General features: G+C 38.3%; 2 protein-coding genes across 10 annotated transcripts in view; one reads left to right on the forward strand and one right to left on the reverse strand.

Annotated features, from left to right (window-relative positions):
• HECTD1 (HECT domain E3 ubiquitin protein ligase 1) overlaps positions 1 to 15,291 on the forward strand; it is a 62,871-nt gene extending 47,580 nt beyond the window's left edge. For 8 of the 9 annotated variants that reach the window (XM_026850031.1, XM_026850039.1, XM_026850036.1 and 5 more), the window contains 15 exons: positions 856 to 1,012; positions 1,848 to 2,070; positions 4,595 to 4,649; positions 4,883 to 5,065; positions 5,409 to 5,619; positions 5,702 to 5,787; positions 6,907 to 7,034; positions 8,973 to 9,174; positions 9,319 to 9,456; positions 9,706 to 10,313; positions 11,407 to 11,485; positions 11,597 to 11,690; positions 11,999 to 12,149; positions 13,840 to 13,984; positions 14,343 to 15,291. In XM_026850031.1, the coding sequence (XP_026705832.1) occupies positions 856 to 1,012; positions 1,848 to 2,070; positions 4,595 to 4,649; positions 4,883 to 5,065; positions 5,409 to 5,619; positions 5,702 to 5,787; positions 6,907 to 7,034; positions 8,973 to 9,174; positions 9,319 to 9,456; positions 9,706 to 10,313; positions 11,407 to 11,485; positions 11,597 to 11,690; positions 11,999 to 12,149; positions 13,840 to 13,984; positions 14,343 to 14,480 (2,598 nt within the window). In that variant the 3' untranslated portion in view covers positions 14,481 to 15,291. The remainder of the gene's footprint in view (positions 1 to 855; positions 1,013 to 1,847; positions 2,071 to 4,594; positions 4,650 to 4,882; positions 5,066 to 5,408; positions 5,620 to 5,701; positions 5,788 to 6,906; positions 7,035 to 8,972; positions 9,175 to 9,318; positions 9,457 to 9,705; positions 10,314 to 11,406; positions 11,486 to 11,596; positions 11,691 to 11,998; positions 12,150 to 13,839; positions 13,985 to 14,342) is intronic. The other variant, XM_026850038.1, reaches the window with a different exon arrangement.
• A 725-nt stretch (positions 15,292 to 16,016) lies between these two features.
• The window catches only part of AP4S1 (adaptor related protein complex 4 subunit sigma 1), a 16,376-nt gene continuing 8,703 nt past the window's right edge, over positions 16,017 to 23,689 (reverse strand). The window contains exon 5 of the mRNA XM_026850041.1: positions 16,017 to 17,248. Within this exon, the coding sequence (XP_026705842.1) occupies positions 17,120 to 17,248 (129 nt within the window). The 3' untranslated portion in view covers positions 16,017 to 17,119. The remainder of the gene's footprint in view (positions 17,249 to 23,689) is intronic.

Consider the following 23,689-nt stretch of genomic DNA (forward strand, 5'->3'; position numbering starts at 1 on the left):
TGGACAAACCAGTACTAGTAAAGTGGATCTACAATGCAAACAATAACTTTTATTTGTAGATTGTTGATTAATTTTTCAGAAATTATTAAATGGAGTTACTATTGTTCTTCATGGGGCAAAGTAGAAATAGCTAAATTAGTCTTTGCTGAAGATTGCACAGCAAGAATCAGATCTGGAAAAGAAAATTATCCTTTCTTGGGTTCCAATCCAGTCCTGTTCCCTCTGACATACAATGTAATTTTTCTCAATGAGGAGTTTAGCAGATAAAAAGCTTGTTGTAGAAAAGTCATAAGCAATTAATGCTCACTAAAGCTTGTTGAAAATCAGATTTCTTCCTGCCATAATAGTTCCAGTATTTTGGTATTTGATTTAATCTCTGGATAAAACATGTAAACCTTGTATATCAATATAGGTATACACTTTCCAAAAAAGTACTTCTTGTTTTCAGAAAAATTTATGTGTTTATTTTGACACCATTAATTTATTTAAATCTTTGATATTCCAAAGTCTGTGGAATACAGAAAATATCTACAGCAAGTTTGCTAGCCTGCAATACTCTGTAGTTCCCTACATTCTGGTTCTTCATGGAAAGTTTCAGTCTTTCCAGAAATTGTAAATACACCCGTTGTAAGGTTAGCCAATTTACATTGAGTTCTGTATGTCTGTGATTTTGATAATTATCAGGATTTCTGCTTGACTAGTTAAATGGAGCTAATACTGTTATGTGCCAGGTTTGGTATCTTTTGTGTTAATTTTAGTGTACATGACTGCTGTATTTCCTAAGTTGTAAATTTTTGATCAAATGATTCTTCGTACCAGAATCTAAAAAACAATTTCTTTTTTGGGTCATTTTAGGAAGAAGAGGAGTATGAAACCAAAGGAGGCCGTAGGAGAACATGGGATGATGATTATGTATTGAAACGGCAGTTTTCTGCTTTGGTTCCTGCTTTTGACCCAAGACCTGGTCGTACTAATGTTCAACAGACAACTGACCTAGAAATCCCTCCACCAGGTATGCTCATAAGACATCTGTGATACTTGATCTGGGTTTAGGATGGAGACTCACTGTTTAAGGGCCCATGGGGGATCCTCTTGCTATTAACCAGTGAAACATGCTTTTGTGGCCATGTGGCCTTTCTCTGTTTGAATGACAGTTTCACCTATCTCTTCAGGTCCAAGCATTATTGAGGGAAAAGTAAATTAAGTGCTGTGTAAAATAAGCATACTCATGAATTTAATTCAGATTAGTGATAAATTTCTTAGTATGTCTAGTTTCACCTGCGGGGAATAATCTGTGTGTTGAGCCACCCAGAACAGCTTTGACTGGAGAGGGCTTGTTGAAACAGTCCAAAGCAGAGGCAAGGAGAAAGCTAATGGAGTACTTGAGCAGTTTGTACCACCAGCAGCATAGCACCTGATCTTGCTACTTAGTTCATTCTTGTTTAGCAACGTGGGTGTAGTCAGTGTTTATAACAGAAAGGAATATGTAGGTTTAACTTATGTGGAAATGAGCCACCGTTAATTTTTATGAGGTGAAAGAGTCAGTACAACAGAAAGATACTTGTATATGAAAAGAAGAATGCATGTGCTGTGATTAAAGGGGATGTTATCAAGAGGTAGGGATCAATAGAGATTTCAGAAATTCCTGTGAGCTTTACTCACATAAGGAAGTGCTGCAGTTATAGCCCTTAGATATAGTTCATAGTTACATCTCAGCATCATCTCTTTGGCATGTGTGCAGGAAGCCTTCATATGTCCGTATTGAGCCATTTTATTGATGTTTAAGCCAACTTGTCTTGCACTATATATTTGTATTAATGGCTTCTCAAATGATTTTTCACATGCAGGTACACCTCATTCAGAACTCTTGGAAGAGGTTGAGTGCATGCCTTCGCCACGTTTAGCACTTACCTTGAAAGTTTCAGGTCTTGGAACAACTCGAGAAGTAGAACTGCCCCTAACAAACTTTCGATCTACCATCTTTTACTATGTACAGAAATTGTTACAGCTTTCCTGTAATGGCAATGTGAAATCTGACAAACTAAGACGTATTTGGGAGCCAACATACACGTAAGCTCACAAGTTTGTTATTCTGTGTAAAGAGCATTGTGACTGATTAGGGAATGGGTGTGAAGCAATGTTAATTTTACAATCAGGTTTTTTTTGCATTTATGTCTTGCTGGTTTTAAAGCTAGTGCTGTGACTACAAAACAAAAAAATCATAATATTTAATACTCAACCATGACTTATTTGTAATATTTCAAAAGTCAAGCAATTGACCAAGAGAGCAGAATTTGGTCTGTTTAGGGATCTGCTTGGTAGAATCCCATGGGGATATAGTCCTAGAGAAGAGAGGCCCAGGAGAGATGATTTAATTTTTCAAGGATCACTTCCTCCAGTCACAGAACAATCCATCTCAATGTGCGGAAAGTCAGACAGAGCCACTCCTAAGAGAACTCAAAACATAAAAAGGAAGCATGCAAGAGGTGGAAGAAGGGTCAGGTGACCCAGGAGGAATATAGAGACACTGTCCCAGTGTGAAGGTATGGGATTAGGTAAGACGAAGCCCATCTGCAGTTGAATCTGATGAGGGATGTAAAGGGCAAAAGGTTAGGGAACACTTAAAGAAACAGAACATACAAGTCCGTGGGACCCAGTGGGATGTTCCCACAAGAGCTGGCCACTCTTGATTATCTCTGAAAGGTCATGGTGGTTGGGAGACATTTCTGAGGACTGGAGGAAAGCAGGTGTCACTCTTATCCCCCCAGAAGGGCAAGGAAGGTCTAGGGAACTACAGACTGGACACCCTCTCTTTCATCACTGAAAGGTGATGGAATTAGTCCTGGAAACCATTTTCAAACAGTGAAGGACAAGAAGCTGATTGGAAGTAGGTGGCATGGATCTGTGAAGAGGAAATCATGCTCAACCAATCTGTTAGCCTTCTATGATAAGATGACTAGTTCAGTGGATGAGGAAAAAGCAGCAAATGTCATTTTCCTTGACTTTAGCAAGGCTTTCAACATTGTCTTCCTCCTTGACAAACTAATAAAGTATGGACTAGATAGTATCTGAAAACTGCCTGAACTGCCAGGATTATATGGTTGTGATCATTGGTGTGAAGTCCGGCTGGAGGGCAGCTCGTGTACCCCAAAGGTCAATACTGGGTCCAGTCCTGTTTAATATCTCCATTAATGAACTGTATGATGGGACAGAACAGACACTCAGTAAGCTTGCAGACAAAACAAAACTGGGAGGAGTCATTGCTACATCAGGTGGTTTTGCTGCCATTCTGAGAGACTCATCAGGCTGAAGAAATCTGGAGAAAGGAATTCATGAAGTTCCACAAAGGGAAATGCCAAGTCTAGCAGCTGGGGAAAAATACCTGCATGTGCTAGTACAGGCTGGGGCCAGCTGGCTGGAAAGCAGGTCGATGGAAAAGGCCCCGAGGGTCCTAGCAGACATAAAGTTGAATGTGAGCCAGCTATGGACCCTGGCAGCCAAGAAGGTGGCATCCTGGGCTGCATTAGGAAGGTTGAGGGAGGTGATCTTTCCCTACTGCTTGGCACTATTGAGGCACATTTGGAGTGCTCTATCCAATTCAGGGCTCCTCCGTATGAGAGAGACATGGACACTGGAGTGAGTCTAGCAAAGGCTTGCTAGGATGGTGAAAGGGCTTTGGAGCATCTGTCATGCAAAGAGTCTTGAGATACCTAGGACTGTCTAGCATGGAGGCAAAAAGGGCTTGTGGGATCTTGCCATGTGTATGAATACCTAAGGGGAGGAAGTAGGGAAGACAGCGTAGACAACTCTTGTAAAAAAAAAAAAAAAAAAAAAAAGGCTCAAATTGAAATACAGGAAATTCCATTTAAACATAACATTTGAGCAGGGGTATTGGACTATTTCTCCAGAGGTACCTACCAACCTCAACTATTCTCTCTACCCTAATTTGACCTTATTAGCTTTATAGTAACAGACAGAAATTGTAAGACTGTATGACTGTCTATTTTCCATTTACTACACCAATGTAACTTCTGTCATACTAGAAAACCAACCTATATGAAAGCAGGAACTGCAGTAAGGTGGTTGCAGTAGTTTTAACTTTGTATTTCAGATTTCAGCAGTGCTCATGTGTTGCAACTGTTTTCTGAGTTGCCTTGTGTTAAAAATTGTCTGCTGTAACAAAACTGTTATCTAGTTAGAAAGCATGAGAAATAGTTGTAAATGTGCATATCTCCTAAATCAATACACAGCAAACTACCCCAGGACTTCAGAATTTCAGAGTTGGTGCATGTGTAGTGAAGAACCTAAAGTTGGTTTGGGAAATATGCACAAGGAAGGTTGTTTGATTGATCAAACCTTACTTAAGGAAACATAAATTAAGTACTTTGCAAGATAAATATTGACATCATGAAAATTAAATATGCATTTAAGAACTTTGCTGCATCAGGGTATCCCAGATGTTCTGTGCAGCAAAGAGCAGCTGATTTTACATCATGTTGTCTAAATGTCATTGATATCTTAACTAGTCAATGTATAACACCAGAATTTAGAGGATGTGCTGTAAGAAATATTAACTCATTGTTTTGATATCTAGAATCATGTACAGAGAAATGAAGGATTCTGATAAAGAGAAAGAAAGTGGAAAAATGGTAAGACTTCTATGCCTTTGTATGTTTTTATGGCTGTTTAAACAAAAGCAAAAGTTTTTATTGCAGTTTTGGAGATGCTACATTAAAAAAACTAACAGATTTCAATTACTTAAAGATATGAATGAATATATTTGTAAATGCATGATCCTTAAAAAAAGACAGTATGTAATGCATGTGAAATCTTTAAGACTTTACAATCAGGAAAAACCAACATTTGGTGGTTCCTGTTGTAGGGTTGCTGGTCAGTAGAGCATGTGGAGCAGTACCTTGGCACTGATGAATTACCAAAGAATGACTTGATAACCTACCTGCAGAAGAATGCAGACTCAGCTTTCCTGCGCCACTGGAAATTAACCGGCACTAATAAAAGTATTAGGAAAAACAGAAATTGCTCCCAGCTCATAGCTGCATACAAGGTATATGTCTGCATCCAAACTTTTTTATTATGAATGGCTGTGTGCTTTGTTTTGCAGCTTTAAAGATTCTTGTGGAGGAGGGATATGACATGGATAGGAAAGTTGAATGTTCCCATGCCAATATCAAATTTAGTTTTTGCTGCTTTTTTTTTTTTAATGTCTTCTGTTAAATGTAGTCATGTTAAAATGCATTTGTATCATGATTTGAACCATCTACAATTTAACTAAGTATTGAGGTTAGGTGCCGTAACCATTCTGAATTTTCAAATCATTAATTTGGAGTGCACAGTCCTAAAAATAATAACACATGGAGTTTTCATTCTTAACAACTCTTTTATTACAGGATTTTTGTGAACATGGATCAAAATCTGGATTAAGTCAAGGGGCCATTTCTACTTTTCAAAATTCTGATATCCTCAGTTTGGCAAAGGAACAACCTCAGGCCAAAGCTGGCAGTGGGCAGAACTCCTGTGGAGTAGAAGATGTTCTGCAGTTACTTCGCATTTTGTATATAGTTGCCAGTGACCCTTACACAGCACGAACTTCTCAAGAAGGTAAGTTAGTTATCTAGCAGAACTTCTTAAATGTTTTAACGAAAACAAAATAAAGGAAAATTTTTCTCTTGATTATTTTCAGAAGGAGATGAGCATCCTCAGTTTAACTTTCCACCAGATGAATTCACAAGTAAAAAAATTACTACAAAGATTCTACAACAAATTGAGGTATTACATTGATGTATTATGTACAACGTGTATATATATAAAATATTGTTTTAAAGCTCCATTATAGTCTTCCTTACTTTGACTGTTTGAAATTATTGGCTTCTTTGCCATTTTGACTTTTGAATTGTTTCATATGATATTTACTTCCTTATATTCTGGATAAGTAAATTCTGTAAGAACAGACTAGTGTGAATGAAAATGGTATACCAAGAAAAATGTTGTAATAGACTTGTATCTTTTGGTTATGAAGAATAAATTTTTTTCTGCATCAAACATAGATGTTAGAATGTAGTGTATGTATGTCTGTAACAAAGGCAATTAATTGTGTTAGGGTTCACAAACATTCTATTGTTTATACGTTATACATAAAGCTTTCAAAAATAGCATGTAGAAGACATATTGTTGGTACCAGGTCAGTTAGATGCATTAAAAGGAAAACTTTAAGATGTAGTTCTTCAGTAGAACTACATTTTCTTTAACAAAGACTTAAAGACAATGAAGATCCTTGACTTGTTTGGCCCTTTTATGCTTTGTGAGTTTTTTTTAATTACAGTTTTATTGACCTAATTATTTTAAAAAAAAAAAAAAAGGTCCAGTTTTTCATGTTCTTTTAAAGGCTGTTCTGGCACCCTGCATATCTTTGTAGTAATAATTTCTGCAGTCTTTTTGTATTATACTTGTATTTTAGAAAGGACTGTAGTAATATTTCAGTGGGAATCATCTTCACTACCACCAAGTTTCTTTCATGTGTTCAGATATTGGTAGGTAGTATCTAATCCGTTTTGGGCAAAACTCAAAATTCTCTCTAGGTAATTTTATACTCAGGTCTCCCCATGGTGCTTTGAGTATTACATACCCCAGAGATTTGCTACAGCCTTTAGTGCATTTGTGCCAAATGCACTAGAAGCTCTGTGAACTTCTCATTCATAGCATTTAAAGGGGATTAAAAAAAAAAAAAAAAGTAGTGGCAGTTGTTGAGATGTAAGAAACTTGCTCAAGCACAGGTGAAAACTCTGTGCTTGCATGTACTGGGTGTCCATGTATTTCATTACAAACTTGTTGGGGGCAAGATGAGTCTAATATTAGAAACATTTCCCCGCCCCTTCCATTAAACTACAGGAACCCTTGGCACTAGCAAGTGGAGCTTTGCCAGACTGGTGTGAGCAGCTAACAAGCAAGTGTCCTTTCTTAATTCCATTTGAAACAAGACAGTTGTACTTCACATGCACAGCGTTTGGAGCATCAAGGTAAAAAATTTTTATTTTAAAATATTAAGATGGCTTCCTCTTTTTCTTCAAAATATAATAGTTTTTTTTAATTGCTAATTCCCAGAAGGACCTTATCCTAACAAGATAGATTTTGCTTGCCAAATGTAAAGCATTTTGGATAGTAGAAAGAAAAGGGAAGCAGACAGAAAACTTTAGAAAGACTTTTGGACCATTGAAATGTTTCTTGTTCATTGTGTTAGAGGTTTTATGATGAGTAGCCTACTTTCTGTTTGATATTCTTCAGGAAATTCCTTTGAAGAAATTTCATTTTTCAACTTTAGCTGAAGGCTTGTTTGCGTACCTCTAGCTAGGTTAGCCTATCAGGCAGTAATTCAGCTGGGTTGCAGTTCATTGTGTAAAGGAGTAAGAACCAAAATAAAAAACATTCTGAAAATAAATGTTAATTAAATGTTTTTAGAAAACATACACCAAAGCATATATCTTTTATTTGTATATTTTCCACAATGGTTTGGTGATTGTTTCTTTTGGTCCATTATTTTTAATTCACTGAAGTCTTAACAAAATAGGCAAAATATAACGAAAAGATGCTGTTTTGAAAGTTAATATTAGCTGCATAATGAAACCATAACAAAACCAGCCATTAAAACATCTAAGGGTACCCTCTAAAGTGCTTCGTTACTTAGGAATACTTAATATTTTGATTGTAACAGTGATTACGTGAGAGAATGTACACTAACTTTTGCCAGCTTACTTTTATGTGATGAGAAGGAAGAATTAGTTTTTGTGGGTTTTCTTGGCTGTTTTTGTTTGTTTCTTTCTTTTCCAAAGAGGAAGAAAAGGGTAAACAGTGAGTTGCAAAAATTACTGTTGTGTCTAATATGCAGTAGAAATGCCTTATGAAGAGTGCAAAATAAGGCATTTTTAAAGAATGGAAAAGGAAGAGAAGACAAGGTATTGTCCTGAAAGACATAAGTTCAAATTATCTTAATATGGAAAAACTCAACGTCTGTGGAAAAATGGTGCAGAAAACTTGACCATGTGCATTGTGTTTTTTGTTGGGTTTTTGTTTGTTTTGAAAAAAATTAGTGTTTTAGAAAAACTCTTAACAGTTTTTCTAAAAAATCCAGATCCCTCAGGAAACACTGCATGGTATTTTTTACTTGGTAAGTAAAGAGCTTTCTTAAGCTCTTAAAATAGTAGAAATAGTTCTTAAAACTCATAATTTTTATGTGAACTCTATGTGTACATGCACATGGGTGTGTAAACTCTCTGTGTCTGTTGTGATGCTTGACCATACTTGCAAAACAATCAACAGATGATAGCTTTGTAGATAGTTTATGACTGCATACATGACAATATGTACAAGAATTTTGAACTTTGACTTCATATAAGTACTGCTGTTAGAGGCAGCTGTTCTTCCTTTACTGGTGTGGGTCTCCATGTGTATGATTGCACTTCAGCTTTGGTTTTGCGTTTCTCTAGTAAGTGTGTAAGTAATCTTGCCGTAAAACTTGGTCAGTATCAATGGGGCGATGTACAACTGCCTCGCAGTATATAATGGAAGTTGTAGTAAGTGTCTGTAAACAGTTTTGAGCATCTGTGATTAAAAAGTACTACAGTAAATGCTACTTTCAGTTAATTCCACTGTAACTTAAAAACTATAGTAATTCAGATCAAGAATTGTATGTTTTCATTGGTGCCATCTGTTACATCAGAAGTTATGGCTGGCCTTTCATAGGAATTAGAAATTATTTAGTTTTCTAAACTCATAAAAAACAAGGAGGACATATTTGGGCATTTCAGATATTTCTGCAAAATACTTCAGTATATACCTTCAAAAAAATCAGGAGGAGGAAATTAGTACTTAACGAGGTAATTTTTTCATAGTGGCTACTTGGAGGTTTTCATGCTGGTAAACATTGAAGTATCAAACAACGGGGTTTTTTTTTTTCCCAGAGCAATTGTATGGCTACAGAACAGACGTGAAGCCACTGTTGAACGGACAAGAACCACAAGCACAGTGCGACGTGATGATCCGGGAGAATTCAGAGTTGGACGCCTCAAACATGAAAGAGTGAAAGTTCCGCGAGGTGAATCCTTGATGGAATGGGCAGAAAATGTCATGCAGATTCATGCAGACAGAAAATCTGTTCTAGAGGTAAAGCATACCTGCCTAGCAGAGCGAGGTTAGATAGCTGTTTCTAGTGTAATGGCTGGGATATTGAATATCCTGTTTCATAACCAACACTGAACATTTCACTAGGATTTTCTGTTATTATTAACATTTCTTATGTTTTTCTAGGTTGAGTTTTTAGGGGAGGAAGGAACAGGCCTGGGTCCTACCTTGGAATTTTATGCATTGGTGGCAGCAGAATTTCAGAGGACAGATTTGGGAGCTTGGCTTTGTGATGACGATTTTCCAGATGATGAGTCTCGTCAGGTATATTTCAGTTTGCATTTTAAACTAAGTGATTGTGTAAAAGAAAAATGAGCTAGATATCCAGGAATGCTCACACATGATCGGTGAGCAGCCACTTGTCATGGTCAAGAATGACCACTCTGCTCCACAGCTTGCTTTCTCCCTGTTCTTTTTTCTTAACAGAGAAGTACAATGTAAGTTAAATTGCACAGATATATAATTAAATTAACCTTTAACAATGTCAGTTTCTTTTTATGTCTCTTAAATTAGGTTGATATTGGTGGTGGACTGAAACCCCCTGGCTACTATGTACAGAGATCATGTGGACTTTTCACAGCACCATTCCCACAAGATAGTGATGAACTTGAAAGAATAACCAAACTCTTTCATTTCCTTGGAATTTTCTTGGCTAAATGCATTCAGGACAATAGACTTGTGGATTTACCCATTTCTAAGCCTTTTTTTAAACTCATGTGTATGGGGGACATTAAAAGTAACATGAGTAAGTTGATATATGAGTCACGAGGTGATAGAGACTTGCACTGTACTGAAAGTCAGTCAGAGGCTTCTACAGAAGAAGGGCATGATTCTTTGTCAGTAGGAAGTCTGGAAGAAGACTCCAAATCAGAATTTATTCTTGATCCACCAAAACCTAAACCACCTGCCTGGTTTAATGGAATTTTAACATGGGAAGACTTTGAATTAGTAAATCCACATAGAGCCAGGTTTCTAAAAGAAATTAAGGACCTTGCAATTAAAAGGCGTCAAATTTTAAGCAACAAAAGCCTATCAGAAGATGAAAAGAACACAAAACTACAGGAATTAATGCTGAAGAATCCATCAGGTTCGGGGCCTCCACTTAGCATAGAGGATTTGGGGTAAGAGTTTTATATTTGTTTATAAATATGCAAACAGTGTTGTGTTAGAGAGAACTGTCAATACATATAATTAAAAATAAGGTTTTCTTCATTTTAGATAGTATAGTTGCAAGGGGGAATCATTAGAGATGCAAGATCCAGTTTCCCAACTATAGCTATGTTCTTGTTCCTTAGTTTGAGGATTTTCTCTTCTCACTTGCTCAGTTTGCTAATTTTTAAACTTAAATGTGGATGCACTGCAGTGCTGTATGACTCTAGAAAGAAAAATTCTTGTAAAGACCTTTAGAAAATTGTGAATCAGTAATTTCTTTGCTATGATAACTACTGAAGTCTATAAAATTTTTTGAAGAGCTTTTAAAGAGGACAGATTGAAATTTCAGATTGTGTTAATAGACACGCAGTCCAGTTTTTGAATCCAGGAAACAGAACACGTGCTAATTTTTAGCAAATGTTAAGGGCACAGAAGCGCTCATACCTTTGTAGAATTGTGTCAGGATGTTATCTTTGGTAGTTTTAATTATTTCTTTTGAAACAACAGTAGTTTTTCTACCATTAACATTATGGGTTATTTGTTAAAATGACGTTGTGCCACAAGGATTGTATGGTCAGAGTTCAGTAATTGCTTGTGGCCTTGCAGAGTTCAGCATGGCTTGTTACCAGGAGAAAGCACGTAGCACCAGTGGAAGGCCTAAACACCCAATATGTGAAGTGGCTCTATAACCGTTAGTGCTGGAAATTAACATGAAGGATTTTTTGTTTGCGAACTGAATGAACAGTTTGAGTAGTTTTGAAGCTGGTAATTTAAAGGTATTAAACTCTATGAAATTTTCAGTGGTTATCAAATCTAAATAAATAGTGGATGAGTACCCACACATGGCATACCATCAATTTGAAACACATATTGCCTGTGTAGTCCACTACTAATCTGTAGTGTGCTACCACTGTTAGTGTATATGCAAAATGTTCCATAAACAGTGGTTTGAAATGTAGTGAGATGCTTTTGGGTGTGTGGGGTGCAGTTTATAAATCTGGTGTATTTGCAAAAGCAGCAGCAGAGTTGTTTGCAGTTAGTAACTATCTTTGTATTTTGAAGTCTAAATTTTCAGTTTTGCCCTTCGTCCAAAGTATATGGGTTTACAGCGGTGGATCTCAAGCCAGGTGGTGACGATGAGGTAAGGAAACAACCTACCTTTACAATTTAAACAGCAGTTAAATGGTTAATGTCTCAGCAGTAACTCTAATGCAAAGTGAATTCTTACAGTATTTATCTATTGTCTTTGCAGACTGTAACCATGGATAATGCAGAGGAGTATGTAGATCTCATGTTTGACTTCTGCATGCATACTGGTATACAGAAACAGATGGAGGCATTCAGAGGTAATTTTAAATAGGCAGAATATATATGCAGTTAGGTGGACTAATTGGTGTTCAGGGTGTACTGGTCTAAAGTGGTGGCATAGAGTGGCTTTCAAGACAAACTTCGAAATTAAGAAGGCAGTAGATAAGATAGTAATTTCATAGCACCTTTAGTTATGTCATTTTTAATCTTGAAGAGATTCTGTTCACCTTTATTAATAAACTATTCATTGATTTTGGGTTTGATTAAAATATAATTGAAATGCTGACATCATTTTATAAACATTCTTTTGACTTATGTTTATAACTGTATCTTCTGTAAATTAAAGATGGCTTCAATAGAGTCTTTCCAATGGAGAAGCTGAGTTCCTTCAGCCATGAAGAAGTTCAGATGATTCTTTGTGGAAATCAATCACCTTCCTGGGCAGCTGAGGATATCATCAATTATACTGAACCTAAACTGGGATATACACGAGATAGGTACTTTTATTCTGAGTGATTGTAAAATAGTAGCTAAAAAGTTACATTAAGTGACAAAACGTCCAATGTAGATGCCAAATTGGATGGAATTGGTGGTCACCAAAGAGCAAGTGATGTTCTAAAAGTGGATGGAATTGGTGGTCACCAAAGAGCAAGCGATGTTCTAAAACTAAATGAAATAACCATGTATGTTACAACAGATAGGTTAGAAAGTACTTGGTGTTTTTGTGATGAGAGAGGATAAAAAAATTTAGAATGTTAGAATATGAACAAATAGTGGAAATGTAATGTCAGCTAACTAATACAGGCTATTAAAAATATCATTTTAGAGTTTTTACTTTCATCTTTGGTGGTGGTTATAATTTCTGTTCAGCTGAGCATAGTTGTTACTTGTTCCTTGTTTCTTACTTTGTCTTCAAGTGTAGTTGAAAAAGAAAATGCGCTATGCAGATGTTGTGGTTTGAACTCAGCTGGTAGCCAATTGTCATGTGGCCAGTTGTTTACTTTCCTCACTCCTCCCTCCCCAGTGAAATAGGGGTGGGACAAAAGAAGAAATTCGTAGGTTGAATAAAAAAAAAAATTTAGTAATAGTAATAAAAACAACAGTAACAATAGTAAGTCCAAAATGGGTAAAATGCAGCAGGGGCTCACTGAGCAGTGACCGGTATGGAGCCTGTCCCCAACAGCGATCCCGACCACACCAAAAAAAGCCTGCCATGCCAACCCGTAAAACCAAAACCAGGGGCGTTGGGAGAGCCTGCGCCCGCTGTACTGAGCGTGACGTCACCTGACGTGGAATGCTCCAGCAGTTGATCCGGGCCTGGCCCTCCAGCTGTGCTCCCTCAGTCCAAGGAAAGTTAACTCTATCCTGGCCGAAACCAGGACAGATAGGAACAAATATACTGGTCAGTGGATATCAGGAGGTGGTCTTGATGTTTTGGGGTTTGTTGGGTTTGGAGGTTTTTTGCTGCTTCTCATGTTTGGTAGAAATAACATACAAATTTTTGAACTGTGTTAGTATAAGCACAGTGAAGAATCCTAATCAGTCTGAGATGCTGTGTGGGATGATTCTTCTCTGCCTTGCATGCAGAGGTGGAGCTGAGATTACAGTGCTTGATACCCGAGGGTGTGTGTCAGCAGGCTGTTCTTTCTCCATGCCCTCTCCTCCCCCTCATTCCCTGGGCTGGTGTGGATGAAAGCAGTGGTGTCTGGAGGATTCCTTGAAGGTCTACTGTAGTCTGTTACATTTTTCCCTTTTTTTTTTTTTTTTTTTTTTGCATGAGGATAGAAATGAAATTATATAGAAATTGAAGTGGCTTTATGCTACAGAAGTGGTACAGAAAAAAAATCTTTAAGATTATAGTCAGTTGGATTCTTCTCGGAGAATAGGTTTGAGCTCTTACCTACTTCTCTACCCATTCATTCGCAAGATCCCCAAATAACACTTGAAGATAAGTATGGAGAAAAGTTCTTATTTACCTACATTTTTCTGTGTAATAGTCAGCAAGAAGATTAAAGAAGCATTTGTGTGGGTTTGATGTTTTAGTCTTAACTCAGTACTGTGAACAGGCACTAGAATGACTGCTTCGACATGACTAAAGATTGTAATTGTACTGTTTCAAGTTAAGGGAAATTTAAAAAACACTCTCTTGTAATGTTATTGTAACGAATTATTTTAATTTATGTAAAGCCCTGGATTCCTTCGATTTGTGAGAGTCTTGTGTGGTATGTCTTCGGATGAAAGGAAGGCTTTTCTCCAGTTCACCACCGGTTGTTCAACACTCCCACCAGGAGGACTGGCAAACCTACATCCCCGCCTCACTGTTGTACGCAAGGTACGGCTTCTTCCCGTTGCCCTGCAAAGCAACTGTTTTGGCTTTTGAATGTAATCGTTGCTGCGTTAAGAAACAATACTGGGTTTTTTGTTTGGTTTTAATTTATGACACTATGCTAAGCTCTCAGTACTATTCTCTGTTTCGGGTTTGTTCTCTGACTTCATATTTGAATATAAAAGAATTAACTTACAGACCAGCTTATATTTACTTTATAAGTAGCTTTCCTGATGCTACTGTTTCTTGATGACTGGTGTTATGTGTGCGGTAAATGTCATGAATTAGAGGGCCTTACAGTTTTTAACCTCTGTAGCTAGTAGTGTGGACAACTGCAGTAAAAAGTGTTCTTTCTTTTTCTCAGGTTGATGCTACAGATGCAAGTTACCCATCTGTGAATACATGTGTGCATTACCTAAAGTTGCCTGAGTATTCTTCTGAGGAGATTATGAGAGAGCGCCTGCTAGCTGCTACAATGGAGAAAGGCTTCCACCTCAACTGAGCCACGGACTGCAATACAGGACATGAGAAAGTGTTTTTTGATACTAGCGAAGCCTCTTGTGTTTGTGTGCAAAAAAATATGATCTCCACGCTGTGCTCTGATGAGACTTGCCTTTTTTTTCACCTGTGAGGCTTTAGGAACATGTGGAATAAGTTTGTTAGCTGCTAATGACAAAATAAATCCTTGTAACTTCACAGCCAGCAAGAAATTGGCACAGAACACTGTGTGATGCTTCAAGGGCTTGCACAACTGGAAATTAAGGTGGTTATGTTTGACTGTTCCAAAGAACAGATCATCAGATTTTCAGTGTTCACTGACACAAATTTCTAACAGTGTATTTGTGTAAAGTTTGTCATTTAATACCTTGTACACTACAGTTGCCATCACTGATCCCTGTTTTGCTGGCTTTAGGCTAACTGGTCGGAAACTTGCTTCCTTAAAACTTAGAGTTAATGGGCATCTCCAGCTTTTTTTTTTAATGGTGCCTGCACTATTGGAGTATTTTAGTGGGTTTTTGCATATAATCATGCACAACCTTTTTCTTTTTTCTTTCAAGTGGGAATATATTTTGATTTCTCAAATGCCCTGCTATAAAGATCAAATCCTTAAGTGTGTTTGTGCAGCTCAACAATAAAGCTATTAAAAAACACTGGTTCCTAGTGCAAGGCACACTTAAAGCAAGTTTTACTTTTGGTTGTATTTTCTTTGTATATTATAAACATTTATTTAACTTGTTGCAGTTTGAAGTTTAAAAGAAACACCCAATGTGTAAGCTCAAAAGTAATCATTAAAATGTTTGCAACATATAAAACTGTCTCCTGAATCCTTCATTAATACTTACGTTGATTAAATCTTTGTACATGTTCCAAACAAAGTGCCATTCTTTTTTCCATGGTTTAAAAGAACTACATGGCAATAACTGATCTCACAAACTCATTTCTGTGCTCAGATCTTTTCAGAATCACGCAGTGCAACTTTTTAAGAACTGGTCTGGCAGTGATAACACCGTATGTGGCAGCTTTTGGTGCTCTTCAGTGGGCCCATGTGACCTGAGGTTAATAGTTCTACATTGCATTGGCACAAAAACTGGGTCAGATGATGCAGCTGATTCAGCTGTACTTGACACAGAGTGCCTGCCTTGGTTTCAGCATGTGGTGAGGTATTTATAAAAAGTGGCTTACAGTAAGATAAAGCGAGATGCTCATGTGTCTTTAAAGATATTTAAGTACTTGGTATCAAAAAAGAAAAAATATTTCAGTTGAATCTGTGTGGCAAGTTTTGTTCTGTGCCAGTTCTCTTTGGTAGGTCTTTTCTTGGACCACTCCTGAGGGAGGTCTTGCCAAAAGATTCTGCTTCACGCATACAAATCAGGCTGATGTCAGATTTCTTTCTGTAGCATTATTCATGGGACTTCACAGGCATTGTCTTTGCAGGTTTTTCCAGTGCAAAATAAAAGGGGAATCTCCACCCCCCCCCACACTCCTGTGATTATTGTGCTTCAACAACAGTTGTATAAACCTTGCATACAAGTGTCTGAATGTGTTGTTGTTTTGAAGTGATGTGGACTGTTCTCCCACACAGCACTTCACTCTCTGCTCCTTAGACCCTGGTTCTAGAAACAATTCAGATGTGACTGTTCCGTGCTTTCACACAGAGCTCATGCAGGGTGTGCTCTGTCAGTATCACGTTATGCCTAGTGTTGGTGTGGAGGTTATGAAGGAGCCAGATACCATAATTTTAGAGAGGTAAGTAAGCTCAGATCGCGAACTCTTCAGGGACTTAGTGCAGTACATAGATATGAGTCAGCCTGTTGTATGCCTGTGAATGCAAGTTAGCGTAGCTACATCCTCCTACTCGAGAAGGGAGACTTGATTTGGTACCTAGCTGGTACTAGGAAACTTGCATATCTCATTACTCACTTTTGTAAACCTTTTAATTATAATGCATGAATACACTGGTGTGCCACAATAGAAGAGGTTTTGAGTAAGTTATGAAGCCAACATGATAAAATATGATAAAACTTTTAATTATCTTTTATTAAGTGCCAAATACTTCTAGTTACAACTTGCACAGTATACATGAATATTAAATACATTTATGTGTCTGTTACTTACATGTTGTAACCATGACTTGCATGGAATTAGGTTTTTGATGAAGGATGAATCTAGTTTAAAAGTGGTCATAAAAATTACGGAACTTTAATTTACTGTACATTTGTATGAAAATTAAAAAAATCCAGTTGCTTCTTACAGGAAGCACTGAAACTCTGTTTGAATGTATATTTCCATATTTTCTCTCTTCTCTTCTCTTAGGTCCGGCACAGTGCTATGTAATTCAAAGTGATACCTAGATGGTCATGTGTAAGTTTCCATTACATTATCCTCAGTCAGTTTTAAAAAAAAGTTGACTGTTCTAGAGACACTTCTCCAGGGTCACTAAAGCTGCATCTGAAATTGAAGGTTCTTGGAAACTGAAGCTAATCATGTTTAGCTGTACCTTTCAATTAGGTATGAAGGGTATAGGAGAAACAGGAAATATTTTCCTACTAATTTGAATATTGTATGAGTTGCTCTTACATCAGAAAACTGCTGTCGGTATGCTCTTGTTTTGTAAAATACTGTAGTCAGTCTTGCGTCTTCCTAGCTTTCTGCTACTTTGTCAAGCACAAACAGAGGGGCAAGAATTCTGTTCTTGTTTGTTTCCACAATGCAACCATTTAGCACCATTTCATCCAGAATGATGTGCACTCTGTCCAAATTGAACATGATCTAGAAACATTTCAAGTTAAGTATACTTTGAACATGATAATTCAGAGAAAATATTAGGCACCTTAGTCTTTAATCAAAGTTTACAAAACTAGGTATTTCTTCATTCTAGTTTATTGGGCTGTCTATTTTAATAGACATAGGGAAACAGTTCAATGACACTTTTTTTTCTCACCATAGAGATGTCAAAAGTTTGTAGTAGAGAAGCTGAAGTCCTGGAAGATTACCATGTAGTAGTAAAAGCAAGGTAAACTTGAACTTAGACGTAGGTGATTAATTTTACTGTCTGGCTGAGTACTGCATATTGCTTAAATATAAAAGGGATGTTATCAAGGGATAACAACTTTGAATGTAAAGATGCAAATATTTTGTGTTCTTAGAAAAGTAATTCAGTCAAATTCTTAAAATCTGATTCTCAAATTTTCCTTAGCCTAAGTTACTATTTGATCTGTGTGAAAAAAGCTTGAGGTGATATGTAAAGTTGAGTCATAGATCTAATAATAAATCTCATAAAGAAGAGCAAAAGTAAATAAATGGTTCATATTTTAAATACTTTTATCTCAAAGATATTTATAATATCTAATTTCACCTAAAGGAAAATAATCTGAAACAATATGAATCTGTACTGTTGTGATACATTAAATCTGTCCATAAGCATGTCTGTCTTTCCTTAACATTATCTAACAGCATCTGTCTCCAAAAAAAAAAAAAAAAAAAAAAAAAGTCTTACTCTGGGATTGAGCAGTGGGCATTCTTCTGCATTACATTAGTGTGTTGTGCATCCACTGTCAACTGCAAAGGCTTATTTAGGGGGAAAAAAGACTCTTATGTTGCCATTTATCACCAGAACCTGAAATGGAGATGGGCATAGCAAAAAAGCCATCTGGGTCCATCTGTTTGGCCTAATGAACATGCACATACGTACCCAGAGGCACGAATAACTCAACCTCTGCCTTGCTCTCCACCTGCTGCTGCTCTTCAGCAGTACTCTTCACTGAGCTCATCAGATAGGCTTTGCCTTCATTTTGTGTACTGAGGACAGCTACTGTGGAGCCTGCAAGATACTTTCCAGTAACTTCCAAATCTTTCAATACTTTTTTCCCACTTTGATATGAGTCTCTTGAGTGCTGTCTCTGCCCACTATCCTATGTTTTACGCTATGGTTTGAGCTCAGGAAGGAAGGACAGCCTGGTTTTGCTCTAGTCCTTGTACTGATATTAGCGGACTTCCATTCTGATCAGTGGAATTGCAAGAACCAGGTTTTTGAAGGCATCGACATTTTCTTCTGCTTAGCGTAATAAAGCTTAAGTCTCCTGTTTGAACATGACTCAGGCAGTTAAGAGGACTGCTCTGCCTCATGAGCTCTGCTGGACCTCACTACAGCTGTCTGCCCTGCTGCTCTGCCAAAGAGCAGGAACAGTGCGAGTACTGAACTCTGTGTGACAACAGCTGAGTCGTCACATACTTGCCTCTATTTGTTCCTCCTTGGTGGTAGATGCAAGTGGTTAGGAAACACCACCTTAAACCACCCGAGCTGCAACAACACAAGCTCATGAAAGTGAACAGTCTTAGGTCTGAATTCAAGAAATGGATTTAAGTAACATTGAACATCTCCATGCCTAGTTGTTTAGCACCTGGCTTTGAGAAGGGAATCCCTTAATGTGAGTTAGCAATGAGTGGTGAAAGCCAGACCCACCAAACAGTTCACAGGTTCTAGAGAACCAGGGCTGAAAGCTGTACTTGGGAATGCAGAGATGGATTTTTCTGTGATCCTTTCTCTCAGATTCAGAAGCCCAAGTCATTAATTCGGGTAATGATGATGGCCTTGGCCTCTTCTAAAATGTCACAGTAGAGGTGCTGCCTGCCTGAAACCCTTAGAGGATGGAGGCTGAGCCTGTCCTCAGCCTGGGGAATTCCAGGCCACCCTTCTCTGGGCACTAGCATAGCTGAGTTGGGAGCAGCTGCACCTGCTGCCTTCTACTTAAGGTTTTCCTGCTGTCTGTAAATGTTCTTGAGTATGGCAGTCTAGCCCAGTGATGAGAGAAGCTTGTTTTTCTCCCCGTCTTGGTGATCACTTCTGCTGCATGTGTTAAAGCAAGAAGAGGGGCACAGAGTATCTCATGTCAGCCTCGTGTGTGACCACTCTTCTAGAGGTGAGAAGTAGAAGCTTGGACTTGTTCATGCTGAACCTGAATGGTCAAGTTGACAAGAATACAGCTAGCAGGCTGTCACCTTCTGCTGCCATTTCAAATTGCCATGAGTGCTCTGGGCTCAACTCAGTGCTACTGTCTATTTGTGCAGAAGGGTGAGCAATTGTGTTGCTGCTCCAGCAAATACATCCTGGTTGACTGAGAGCACAGCAGCGTCTAGGTATGTGTAGGGGCAAAATTCAGGCCCCCAAATAACTTTACTACTAGTTACTGTTCTGTGAGGAAGAGAAAGTACAGCTGTCAACAGGATCTTGGGTGTGTCCTTGGTTCATCAGGGAGCTTCTAATTTGCTGGCCTAAATTTAACTACCTAATTTAATTCTGAACTGTATTTTAAATACCAGGCTTCTTCCTGAGTCTGACCATAGGCCTAAATTGCTTCTAAAAATCAGACCCGTGCCTTTCAATACGGGGGAGCCATACTGTCCTTAAAACTTCAAGAGTTTGTTTCTGTGGTTCCAGAGACAAAGATGGTTGTTTTACCTTACTTGGCAGATTAAATACTTTTCAAGTAAATCAGTCTTTACACAAGTATTTTAATCTGAGAAGTTAGGATTTCTGTATTACAGTAATGTGACAATTTTTAGGAAGACAGGTCTTCTACTGCTGCTTAGTTCACTTCTGGCACTGCTCTACACAGGCCAAGAGGGTCTGTTAGTGAAGTTAGATAACATGCCTTCAGGTTTCAACAAGTAATAAAGTCAGCTCCTCCTGGCTTTTAATTTTTACGTTCTACCACTGATTCACAGTGCCCCGGTTTCCACAGTGGAGCAAGAGCTCCTGTTTCTTTGAGGAGTCCCAAGGATCTAAAACCCAGAAAACTGCATCAACCAGGATCAGTGATTGCCACTCCCACTTTATTTTTCTGCATCACCTTGTTTAAGAAAAAATGAAAACACTGCTTTAGCACTGCTTGTTTCCCTGCTGCATTTCCTAAAGAGCTGAGACTGTGTCAAAGGAAGACTGCACCCACAGCAATCACCATCTTGTAGCTGTTCCACTCAAACCCAATACGGTTAAATGAGACATCACCTTTCCCTGCAGGGCTATTCCAGGTTATTTCAAAACTGGCCTGCTCCGTTACAGAAAAACATGCTGTGATTTCTGTCCATCTGTAACCTGTTCATCTCACAGTGGTCATTCTAGAACCGGTGCTTTCACCTTCAGTTTGAACAGGGATACCAGTATCATTCTGGAAAGACCTGTCATCTTGATATTGGAAAGTCTCAAAGCATTCTTTACCCTCTACCCTCAACCTAACCTCCTGGCTTCCTTCTCCTGTTCCTTTCCCACCTCCCTTTACCATGTTGTTCTTGGCAGACAGGCAGATCACACAGGGAGCAACTGTGGTTTTTCTCCTCCTCCTCATAAGTCTCATGACTTTGCTCTGCAGTTACATTTTGTCATACCCACACTGCTGGGCGATTCATGTCTGAATGCCCTGCCCACTGAGGGATATGTATCTCTGATCCTCAGCAAGGCACATCCTCCCCACCTGTCACCTGTTGGGCAAGTCACCCCAAACTTCAGGGTCTAAAGCCCTGAAGTCATAGATCCACACCCAGCTGAAAAGCAGCAAAGCAAACCAGTTTGAACATCTGGCAACAGGAAAAAGCTACATTCGGTGTGTGCACTGCCATGTCCTCCACCCAGAGCTGTCATTTAAGGTCCTGCTTCCAGTAAGAATCCTGCCTGCCCACAAAAGAGGATTAAGGGACTTTCACTAGATCTGTGCAGAGGCTAGCAGGAATATGTGGAAGAGAACACATATTAATGTGTGCATCTGTAGATAAAAGTCTGTAATAAAAAATTTCAGAACATCCAGCTAGGAAATACTCTAACCAGTTTGTCAGCCTCGGCACAATGTGAACCCTTACTGTCTGGCTTACAGATTTCAGTCAATGCTGTTGTGGCTGTGTGCCTAGCAGGAGAAGTAAATGGCACCTCCTATAGTTGGTATTAATGGCGCTTTCCACTATCAGAAAGAGTTGTTATGGCACATACGTGCTAAGAGGAGGTAAATGTGATACAGTCTTGTGTCTCCTTTCCCAGAACATCATATAGGCAGATAGTTAAGCAGGGGAGAAGGGAAGGAGGAAAGGAAAAAGGCACATTTATGACTTGCATGTGATAAGTAGCTTCTTCATATAGAGACATATTAAGATACCTCAGGATATTCCAGGCAAGTAATTAAGGGTGTGTCCAGTGAAAGGAAATGAAAGAGCTCAAATAAATTAATTTCTAACAATTATTAAGACTAAACTGTGATGTATGAAAGCTTTGCTTATGTTTTGCTTCATTTGTTTCTCAAGGACTCCTCACTCCTCAACTGTTTCCTTAGGTCCCTTGGTCTGTTTAGGTAAGATTGAAATGCTTGTTAGGCTCCCTACGTAGATCAGTGATAGCAGACTCAAGGCCTTCAGTGGACTCTTGGGCAACTCCTAGAATGAGATAAGGGGGGCTCTAACAAAGAGACACAGAGACCCTATTATAGGGAAACTCATTTTGCTGACTTAGGAGGGAGACACCTGAACTTTACTTCACAGCGCACGCTCTGGAAAGAGGGTCAACTAGCCAACACTGTGAAGAAGACCGCTTACTTCCTCCCCTGACCACCAAAGACCCTCACCCTGTTTTCACTACACATGCTTGGATTATGTAAATAAGTTCTAGGAACTCATTACCATAAAACACCCCTTTCCAGAAAATCTAATGAATATGTATGATTTGTGTGTATGTAAACTGATGTCCCTTGCTAGTTCTTGGGAGCCCTTATGGTGGAGAATCCCCAGGGCAACCCCAGTGCTGCCAATAAAAGAATACCTGCTTAACAGTTCTGTTGGATTCTGACTGTTAATTTCTTTGTTTCACCAGGTTTAAGAGATCATAAAGTGGAGCCAGCACCTTGTGATCAAGTAACACACCCAGGAGCACAAACAAAAGCTGTGTAGATTACAGCACAGGTACTTACAGAGCAGACGGTTTGCTAATTGAGTATACAGCATTACAGAACTTTGATTTCCATCCTGGACATTCATCTTCAACTAAAGATTAGTTGGAGTCTTTTTTTTTTTTTTTAATCTAGACTCATACATTCTAGCTTTTTGATAACATTCGCTTTAAGTAACTTTTAGCCTATCTAATGGCAGGCAAATTTTAGGCACTGAAACCCATTTAATGCTTTCTAACCATTTCTTCCTCAGATGACTATGCTGACATTAAATAGGAGACAAATAGTCCCTTCAAGTTCTGTGATATTCTAGAACAAGTTTTAAGCTAATCCTTATAGGCTTCCATTTCATCCACTTATTTTACAGTACAAACTGAATTGTATCTTTATAAATTCTCAGAATAAATTCATCATTCAATTTTCTTACTACTTAAATGTGCTGTATTTTGGAAGTGTTATTCCACAGAGGACTGAAGAATACAGTTGATTTACAGGAAGCATTCCCTATATCAAAGCTTTTTATCTATCCTAGCAGCAGCAGCAGCAGCAGCTACTTGCAATGGAATGTAATGATTTTTTTGGATCGAGACAACATTCTTCAAATGCTTGGTCCTAGAGAACCCTGTCTTCTCCCTTCCCTCCCACAACAGCAACGTGTCTGTTTCTTCCGTAAGTTAATAATGTGTCTACAGTAAGCTTTGCTTCACCAGTTCAAGCAATAGAAAAGTCACTTTTCATAATTTTAGAAACTCTCTTGCTTACCAGCATATCCTTCCCTCTAAAGTTGCTGCAGTAACACTTGTGTTTTTATAGCGTCTTTGTTATGATCACACCAAGGAAGTAGCTCCTACACCATCCAAGCTGGAGTTCTAGAGCTACAAAAAATCCCACCCACTTATTTCATACACAGAAGTGTAGCTTACATAGCACTATTAACACATGAGGAACCAACACCCCTAGGACAATTTCAGTACTTGTTCATTCAAGTGACCCAACCACACTACTTACAGACATTTTAAAACCAAACCAAACCACTTTAGAAATGTTATGTCATTCCGTCACAGGTACACTTAAGTATGTGACTGACTCTTGGAATGAAAGTGGACATCATACAATGTATGATAATGATTTACAATTCACACATTAAAGCTTCTGTAAAAACCATGGCTACTCTGAAGTAGTTAATTGGCTGGTAGCTAATCAGTATTCATTTTTGCAGTAGGCACAAAATGAGGTAACTTTGCAATTGTTTGTTCATTGTCTAGCACCCCCCCCCCCCCCCCCC

Source organism: Athene cunicularia, assembly GCF_003259725.1.
Source record: "Athene cunicularia isolate RWA chromosome 5 unlocalized genomic scaffold, athCun1 chr5_part1, whole genome shotgun sequence".
NCBI lineage: Eukaryota > Metazoa > Chordata > Aves > Strigiformes > Strigidae > Athene > Athene cunicularia.